The 9,823-nt window shown below is 41.7% G+C and overlaps 1 protein-coding gene across 1 annotated transcript; it reads left to right on the forward strand.

The window, feature by feature from the left end:
- Window positions 1-2,359: 2,359 nt before the first annotated feature.
- m6pr (mannose-6-phosphate receptor (cation dependent)) lies at window positions 2,360-9,337 on the forward strand. The gene is made up of 7 exons (XM_064947742.1): window positions 2,360-2,710; window positions 4,054-4,232; window positions 4,597-4,760; window positions 4,945-5,054; window positions 5,246-5,376; window positions 5,753-5,879; window positions 6,930-9,337. The coding sequence occupies exons 1-7, from the start codon at window positions 2,705-2,707 to the stop codon at window positions 7,050-7,052; spliced, it is 840 nt and encodes a 279-aa protein (XP_064803814.1). The 5' UTR covers window positions 2,360-2,704; the 3' UTR covers window positions 7,053-9,337.
- Window positions 9,338-9,823: the final 486 nt, after the last annotated feature.

Raw genomic sequence — 9,823 nt, forward strand, 5'->3', positions numbered from 1 at the left:
TACTGGAATCTATAAGATCACTAAATCATGTAAATCCAACGTATCAGATAGATGTATGGTATTGCTCCTTTCCGCTGGTATTTTCTGGGCTGGGGTTCGATGAGGGTGGGGTGTCAGAGTGGAGGGAAGCTACACCCCCCCTGGATGGGAGACAGCAATCAATGGCAATTGAATGATGAAAATATTCATCAAGTCTGTTGCAAAATATTTGTGGAGAAGAAACTGTATTTTCACATCTGTCCATTCCACCTGTAGATAATCCTATTGTACCCTCATCCCAAGATCAAACATACCTGGAGTGCATACACTCTGTTTAAACCAATAAATGAAGTGGTGGGCTACCTCTAATCCTTTCATGTAAATGCATGAAGGAGGATGCTAATTAGGTTAGTGACAATCAGACAGAGAAAACAGGTTTGGACTATATCACCATCACCATCACCACTCCACACAGTGATCAGTGAAGAAACATTGTTGATCCTGGAACATACTTTTGTCTATATCACTGTGAGCTTGATGTAGTTATTTCACTGTCAGCTGAGTTGAGGTTCCTCGGAAGAGTGGGAAGAATGGTCATCATGATGAATTTAGTGACACATTCAGCCATGGTAGACATCCATGTGACTTCCCCCTACATCAAACATCTCTCCGGTTTTAAACTGTGTGTATGGTATCAGACCTCTGCTCTGCGTGTTGATGCACATGACTGGTCCATTCAGGCCTTGAACATATTATTTTGTATTTTATATTCTATATCAACTATATCATCCTATACACACCTACACACACACTATTTTTTAAGCTTCTGCTACTCTCTGTTTATTATCTATGCATTATCTATTCATAGTCACTTTAACTCTACCTACATGTACATATTACCTCAAATAACCTCGAATAACCTCGAATAACCACATTGACTCTGTACAAATACCCCCGTATATAACCTCGCTACTGTTATTTTAATTATTTGTTACTTGAATTTTTTACTTATCAATTTTTTACTGAACAGTTATTTATCTTAAAACTGCATTGTTGGTTAAGGGCTTGTAAGTAAGTATTTGTAAGGTGTATGTTCAGCACATTTGACAAATAAAATTTGATTTGAAGCTGTGCATTGCTGAAGCCATTAATGTTGTTTCACAGATTTACACTGGCTAAAGTAATGGGAAAACACGAGAGAGTGGCGAGGGTTTAAATTCAAAACATCACTTGCTGTGTGATGTTTGTTCGTTCTTGCCACCCTTACCAAGCACTTCCCAACTACAAATTCCCAAATCAGCTGACAGGGTTGTGAAGCCGTTGAAGGAGGAAGATGACCACTACTGTGCTGCTTCACAGCAAGCGAAATGGAGGAATCCGGGAGAAAGAGAGCGTGTTTGTTTGAAATGGAAAAACGTTGTGGTAGCTTTGATAAAGAAGAACATCAAGACAAAACTTTACAAGTGGGATGCACTGTTGAGTGCTACATCCAGAAGGGTTTGTTCTGATTGTACAGAGATTGTGACAGCCGGTAACTGATGTCTTGAGATGTTGCTTCAATATATCCACATAATTTTCCTTTCCTCATGATGCCATCTATTTTGTGAAGTGCACTAGTCCCTCTTGCAGCAAAGCACCCCCACAACATGATGCTGCCACCCCCGTGCTTCACGGTTGGGATGGTGTTCTTCGGCTTGCAAACATCCCCCTTTTCCTCCAAACACAACAATGGTCATTATGGCCAAACAGTTATATTTTTGTTTCATCAGACCAGAGGACATTTCTCCAAAAAGTACGATCTTTGTCTCCATGTGCAGTTGCAAACTGTAGTCTGGCTTTTTTATGGCGGTTTTGGAGCAGTGGCTTCTTCCTTGCTGAGCGGCCTTACAGGTAATGTTGATATAGGACTCGTTTTACTGTGGATATAGATACTTTTGTACCTGTTTTGCTCCAGCATCTTCACAAGGTCCTTTGCTGTTGTTCTGGGATGGATTTTCACTTTTCGCACCAAAGTACGTTCATCTCTAGAAGACAGAGCGCATCTCCTTCCTGAATGGTATGACAACTTTGTGGTCCCCTGGTGTTTATACTTGGGTACTATTGTTTGTACAGATGAACGTGATACCTTGCTCGATTCTCACTGTTCAGGAGTGCAAAAGCAATTGAGTTATTACACACACACACACACACACACACACACACACACACACACACACACACACACACACACACACACACACACACTTCACAGAGTAGGTGTTCCCTAACATAAATATGCAGATGTATACTAGAACGCGCCAATAGGATATCGCTAGCGCGTGCTTGCTCTGCCCACTACGACTCATTTGATACCATTTGAAACGACAAGCTGTGGTCTATCTTGGTTTAGTTACATCTTTGCTACAGTCACATGCGTTTCCTTGTTTAGTTCCACTTCCGCATCTCACATAAAGTAACGCTAGACGCTGTATAATGATTTTATAGCATAAATCGTTTACTTTAAAGTAAATTTTATAGCGGACCGTTAACGAACATGATTTCGTAATTGTGCGTGGTCGAAATTGATTACCAGGTGTTAGTCTGTTGCATTTGCAAGACAAAACAGGGGACCGTGTCCAGTTTAGCTAGCTTAGCTTTCTTTTGCTAGCTACTTGATCAGCTAGGTTGTAGCCATTTCAACCTAACCCAACCAACACTTCGGAATAACTGGCTACATCTTTTCGGAATGAAGGTATGTCTAAAAGTTGTTTGTGTTACAGTATCAGCCGCGGCTAGGGCTGGATTCAGGATGCGTAACGTTCTAAAACGTTAAAAAGTTGCATGACAGCTGCTTTGTTAATTACAGCTTTATCATCTATTTCGCAATGATTTACGTCATCTACCACGGTGTTGAGTTTATCTTCGACAGTTTTGCCTTGAGCGCTCACGGAACGTTGCAGAAACCATCCTGAATGTACCTTAGGTCATGGGTGTGCAAGTCAAGATGGCGGGATAGTTTCATTTCCTCCTGCAAACAGAGATGTTATGCCGCATTTAAAATAACTGTAAACTCGGAAATCTCAAACTTCTGAGCGTTCGAGACTCAGGGGAAGAAACGAGCTCCGATCGTTATTTTTTTAACTGTCCGCCTAATTATAACTGTAACTAGGGCCTTTTTCAAGAGCTCCGAGTTGTAGATCACTGACGTCATGATTTTACTTGGTATTTTTCCGAGTTCCCAGTTCTCTTGAACGCACCATTTTTGAAAGCAGCTTTGCTGCGTCATTTTACTTGTCAGAGTTCATTTGGTCTGACTCACTGTTGTAGTGGAGTTTTGTCTTAGTAGGCCTACTTGCTCATGAGATGTGTCTTTGTCTTAGGAATCACAGAAATAGTGACAGTGTACAAAACAATAGGTCACCTTCCAAATATTGATTTGCATTCTCAGAACAGCCTCAATACATTGGGGGCATGGACTCTACAAGATGTCGAAAGCGTTCCACAGGGATGCTGGCCCATGTTGACTCCAGTGCTTCCCGCAGTTGTGTCAAGTTGGCTGGATGCCCTTTTGGGTGAAGGACCATTCATGATATGCACAGAACTGTTGGGCGTGGAAAATTCCCAGCAGCGTTGCAGTTGTTGACACACTCAAACCGGTGTGCCTGGGCACCTACTACCATACCCCATTCAAAGGCACTTAAATCTTTTGTCTTGCCCATTCACTCTCTGATTGGCACAATCCATGTCCTTAAAAATCTTTCATTAACCTGTCTCATCCCCTCCATCTATATTAATTGAAGTGGATTTAACAGGTGACATCAATAAGGGATCATAGCTTTCACCTGGTCAATATGTAATGGAAAGAGCACGTGTTCCTAATGTTTTGTACAATCATAGTAAATATCACAAGGCAGGTCTTTTTTCTCAGTAGTCCTACTACAGCGTTAAAAGTGCAGCACTCGTGTACTGCTTTTATCGGTGTCACTGTGTCAAATGAATTGGTTAGGCAATGAATCAGTCATGTAGTGAAACAGACCAAATAAGCCTTACCAAGTATATTATTTTAATCGTGTACCATTTATATATTTCCCCCAGGTGTCCATGTCCCCCCCACACACAGCGACGTCTGTGCGGCTGTTAGTTCTGGCTGTTCAGCTGGTCCTGTTGGTGTGTGGAAGCCAGGCCAGTGACGACACCAAGAGGTGTAAGCTGTTCTCTGAGTCCCCGGCAGAACGGAAGGTCCTCAGTCTTCTAGAACCACTCACTAACAAGACGTAAGGAATGACTGTTTTAGAAATGGAAGAAAACATAGAAATATCCTTGGTATATCCTATTGCTTTACCAGGTGAGGGGTATCAAAGCAATTGTTTATCAGCCAAAAAGTAACTCCACACACACTGACGTCCATTGCTTGTGGAGATGAAATTATACTTTGTCAGCTGTCACAGAAAAGAGCCTTGCATGATGGTATAAAAGGTTATTGTTCAGCAGTCAGGAGGCCACATTAAGCTTGGAAACTCCCTTAGTTTTCATGTTCCAGAGTGTTAATTTTAGTCTACCTCACTCATGTTACATCACACGTAACACTTATACAAGGTAAAGTTACCTCTTTTTTTTTCACGGTTCCCTTGGTTACAGTTTCTCTGTGGAGACGACAAGCGACGAGCGCTACACGTACCAGTTCCAGGTGTGTGGGGATGCGGGGAAAACGGTAGGAGCGGGACTCGTTCAGATCCACCATACGGAAAAAGAAAGTGAGACAGTGCTTGGCCTGTACACTGTAACACAGGCCATCGGAGGAAGTAAGAATGTCCAGGTTCTATATCTTCTTTTTTTAAAGTCATGTGGCGGTCGTATCAGTGTGTTATATTATAGTATCTCTGTAAGTCAGCTCTAGCATGACCAGATATAGTGATGCCCTTTCTCTCTCCCCTTCCATCTCTCTCTCTCGCTCTCTCGCTCTCTGCTACCCATCACCCCCTACAGGTGACTGGGTGATGTTGATCTACAGCAACGGCTCCAGGTATGACGACCACTGTTCCAAGGAGATGAGGAAAGCCATTGTCATGATCTCCTGCAACAGAAGAGTGGAAATGGTGAGAGAGGGAAGGGAGGGTTTGGTCCGTATTCTTCAATGCCTGTAGATCACTGTGGTGTGATGATTTGACTTGCCTATCTCCCTCTCTCCCTGTCACACACTGATGCACACCTCTCTACATCCCCTCCTATCGTCCTCCCTCTTGCTCAAACCTCTGTCTTTCTGTCACTCTCCCCATGTATCTCTTAGGGGAAGCTGGAAGTGGTGTTGGAGGAGAGGGAGAGGGACAGGGACTGTTTCTATCTGTTTGAACTGGACTCCAGTGCGGTCTGTCCCGTTCTGCCATCCCAGCTCAGTGCAGGCTCCATAATACTCATCATGTTAGTACTAAGATTATGCATCCTTCCTGACTACAGAAATACTCAGACTTATCCCCAACCCGCTGGCTGGCACGCAGGGTAGCAACCAAAGCTCTCCATTTCTCTCTCCAACAAATACTCAATACCCTATGAAATGGACTTGTCATTCGCTCACAACAGACAAAGCTACAAGACCAAGCAAAACGGATCATATTTACATATTTATTGGTATTCATTATAATGGTCTCTTATTTCCTCAACGCTTAACACAGCAGAACACCAGAATAATTATCACTGTGAATCATTGTGATGTTTGTTCATGTGTCAATTAATGGGATGGGTTTCCAACTGGGGATTTGACACCCTTTTAAAATGTTTATTCATTCCTCTGTCCCAGTGGGTTCGTCCTCTTGTCAGTGTACCTCATTTGTGGATTCCTCTACCAGCGGTTGATTGTCGGGGCCAAAGGGTTGCAGCAGTTCCCCAACTATGTCTTCTGGACGCAGGTTGGCAACCTGGCAGCGGTGAGTGTTTGTAAAAGTCACATCACTGTCTCACGTCAGGCGGCGTCACTACTACGTGAAGCTCGTCCCTCAACCGTTCTGTCTTGTAGGACAAGGACCTAATCGGAAAAAATCTAGATTTTGCTCATCCGCCTAACACTAATGGCTAATTCTGAAAATCACTCCTCTCTTGGTAGCTATGATGTGCTGGCTACTACGGCATATCCTGCTCGGTCAGCTGAGCAGCTGAGCACCATACAGTAGCTAGTTTGCCAGCTTGTTGATGAAGTACGGCAGCGAAGTTCTGGGACTGTTCTCAGAAATCTGATTCGGACAGACGGCACTGTGCCTCGCTACTTTGGAACATTTGGCCAACTCGATAATGTCGCAGAGAGCAGTAGAACTCGGCGCGCTAATGACGGCAGAACAGATATCATGAAAACTAATTTGTTCATTAGCTGGAACTTCATTGCACTAGCTAACTAAAGGGAGTATTCAGCATGGAGTGTGTGAACTGGTGGTGTTAGCATTCCTGCCTTTCATTTCATGTGGATTGATTTGAGACTGGTTCATTAAGCAGACAGCTAGCAAATGTCTGTGCACATTTCGAATTTCATAAATACTGATTCTACCACCACAAAATACCTAGCCAGAGAATTAGGTAGTGAAGACTTGCTCATGAAAAAACATCAATATTAGCTACAGGTTTATTGTTTTTGGTAAGATTAACTCTTTTGAGGATGAAAGGGGTTTTAGTGGACGATGTCACCTTGGTAACATTTTTGAGCTTCTTTCTAGCTATGAGTGTCTGTAAGTTATCAGATAGCACAACGGCCATCTGCACTGAACTATCTGACGTGAGACTATGGACGTCACATATCTCTCTGGTACAATCCTAAACCAAACCCTATCCCCTACGAGTGTTTTAGGTTGGAAGAGGTTATATGGGTTGATTTGGGATTCAGGGTCTATGTTGAAGGCCACAATTATGTATTACTTGAGGGCACTTAGCTGTTCTTTTGAGGGCTGGGATTGGCTAGTCAGTCATAACTCTCACTCTCTCACCCTCAGGATGGATGTAACGTTGTGTGTAGGACACAGGGCCCCGAAGAGGAACCTCCCACATACAGGGGTGTGTCCACAGAGCCAGAGGAGGAGCCAGAAGAGAGGGATGACCACTTGCTTCCCATGTGATCTGATGTCAGTAATGGGAGGGATCTAAACCGTGTGAAGCTTTTGACACTTCGGATAGATATTGCCCTTAGGCACAGATCTAGGATCATCACTTATTCTCTCCAAGTCCGGAGAAACATAAAACTGACCTCAGTTCAGTGTCTAGGCGCAACGTCATCCTAGTTCATTTTGACAGTTTCAGGGATGAGTTTAGAGGTGGGCACACCAGTTTATGGAAGGCTGGAGGATTTGTGACATCCAGGATTCCTAAACACTTAGTTTGTTATATTATATGGTAAGTCACCTGCCCTGGTTTGCATGGCCCAGGTGTCATTATTTGGAGGTGGCAACAAAAACCTGGATACACTTTTTTTTCCTTTCATGAACTGGAGTGGCCACCTCTGGATGGAGAGTGACGTCTCAAACAGACTCTGTTACATCTGGTTCATCTGGCACAATACAAGGTGTCGTTACTAGTTAATGCAGCCACAAAGTAATGAAACCCCACCTATTTCTACAATGTATCTTTTAAACCTAACTAACCTTAACCAAACGGATAACCTGATGCCTAACCCTGACCTTTAAATTGAGACCAAAAGCACAATTTTGTTTTCATGAATTTTCACAATAGAGCCAATTTGACTTTGTGACTGTGTTATCTAGTGGAAACCGTAAGACCTTTCTACATGACTGACGTGTTACTGCTGACACAATGCAACCATAGGAACAGTTTCTAACACTCCCATCCAGTTTGTTTCAGTAGCTGATGGCTGTGTACTGACTCGTAGGTCACACTTTATTTGAAGGTCTGCTTATACATTGCTTAGAATAATTTTTACATAGTAATATCACAGTAAGTGAAAAAGCAGGCTTTTGTTCATGATTTATATGCTTACAGGTCATTGTAATAAATTGTTTACATTTAAAACCGTTAGATATGTTTACTATTGTTAAGAAATAAATAAACACACTATCACTTAGCCTAAAATTTATGAATGGGTAAAACTATTGAATAATGACCTTCAAATTCAGTTGGACTACAGTACAGAGCCATTTCATCCAATGCACTGCTAGACATACACATTTACTCTGTGTTGCTATTTTAGAGTAGGATGCTGACTGGGCCTTGACCAAAATGTACTTCTGACCCGTTCTACCTTTTCCTTAGCTATTTGAAGAGTAGGGTTGGAACCAATTCCATTTTAATTCTGTTCCCATCAGTTCACTTCCTATGTTGACAAAATTGAAATGGTATTGACCCCAAACTATGGTACTGAGTAGTAGCTGTGTTCATAACCAAGTGGGAAGGTGGTAATTACCAGTTGTGAAGTCGTAAATACCAGTTGGATACGTTTTACGTTCTTTGAATTTGTTGGGAAACGCTGATTGGCTAATGGCCAACAGGTGGCATCAACTGTAAATTTAAAACTACAGCTTTCACACTTGTAAACAAATTAGTGTTCAAAAACCATATGACTATATTGTTTTTTATAAATAATGCTTTGTTGCATTTAACAGCCAAAAATTCTATTATCGAGGTAATTTTCTTATAGGTGACGTCAGAGGTCACCATGAGGGAGAAGTCTTATCATCCCTGAGCTCCGACAAGTTTCCCATTAGTAATTACCAGTTGGAATGGTGTTCAAGTGGGTTTTTCCCAGTCATATGTGGTAAATGCCACCTTCTCACTTGGTTATGAACGCAGTATTAATGATACTGAGGATATTGATTATGTTTAGGATTTTGTAATATAATGCTGTGATTGAACAGGTCCTTCATAAGGCAACAGAAGGCACTTTGTGTTCAACAGTAAAATGGAGGAACTTAAGTAATTTATATAATCATGAAAAATACACATGTACTATCTGTGACATGTGGGTGAATGTTTTTATTTTGTTTTTGTTTCTTTGTGGTGTTTTAAAAACAAAAAAACTTAGCCCATGGCACTCGCTTAGTTCAATCAAGACCTGAAAGATGGCATTAGTTAGACCCGACCCAGGACAACAGGCCCCAATGTGATGTGGCGAAATGGATCAGAACTAAATCAGGTCTGGGTTCAAAGGATTTGGTCAGTTCTGACTTTGGCTTTAGTTTGTGATGCTGTTTGTACTTGCAGAATTGGGGAAGAGTAAAAGAGAATTTGCTTAGTTTGTTTTGCTTTTGCATCAAATGAAATATGAATTGTGTTTTATTACAGTTCTGATTCTGTCATGTATGACAAGTTTTAGTGTGCTGGTGTGTTTGCAGGGACAATTAACTCCCAAAGCAACGCAATGTAAAACATAATAAATATATTTTTAAAACGATTGCTCTTTGTATGTACTGATAAAATCTGATTTATATTTAAGCAATAAGGCCTGAGGGGGTGTGATATATGTCCAATATGCCACTGCTAAGGGCTGTTCTAATGCACGGCGCAACGCAGAGTGCCTGAATACAGCCCTTAGCTGTGGTATATTGGTAAAATACTGTACCACAAAAACCCTAAGGTGCCTTATTGCTATTATAAACTAGTCACCAATGTAATTAGAACATTAAGTTGTTTTTGTCATACCAGTAGTATACGGTCTGATATACCACAGCTTTCCGCCAATCAGCATTCAGGGCTTGAACCACCCCAGTATATAAACATGATCTAGATCATCTTTTTTTCCAGTTTAATAAGTCATATACTAAACATACTACCTAATTTAATAATAAAAATCACAGTTATTGAGGTTTAGTTTCTCTTGAATATGAGGTTGAGGAGGGCTAAGTAGCAAGCCAACACCACCTGGAGTAGGGCCCTTAGC

The sequence above is a fragment of the Oncorhynchus masou genome, chromosome 30 (genome assembly GCF_036934945.1).
Source record: "Oncorhynchus masou masou isolate Uvic2021 chromosome 30, UVic_Omas_1.1, whole genome shotgun sequence".
NCBI lineage: Eukaryota > Metazoa > Chordata > Actinopteri > Salmoniformes > Salmonidae > Oncorhynchus > Oncorhynchus masou.

Bases quoted from the DNA above. Each gene is read 5' to 3' on its own strand.
- m6pr (XM_064947742.1), top strand. The intron at 5,377-5,752 runs GTTAGTACTAAG...CCTCTGTCCCAG, and splicing joins GGCTCCATAATACTCATCAT to TGGGTTCGTCCTCTTGTCAG. The intron at 5,880-6,929 runs GTGAGTGTTTGT...TCTCACCCTCAG, and splicing joins AGGTTGGCAACCTGGCAGCG to GATGGATGTAACGTTGTGTG.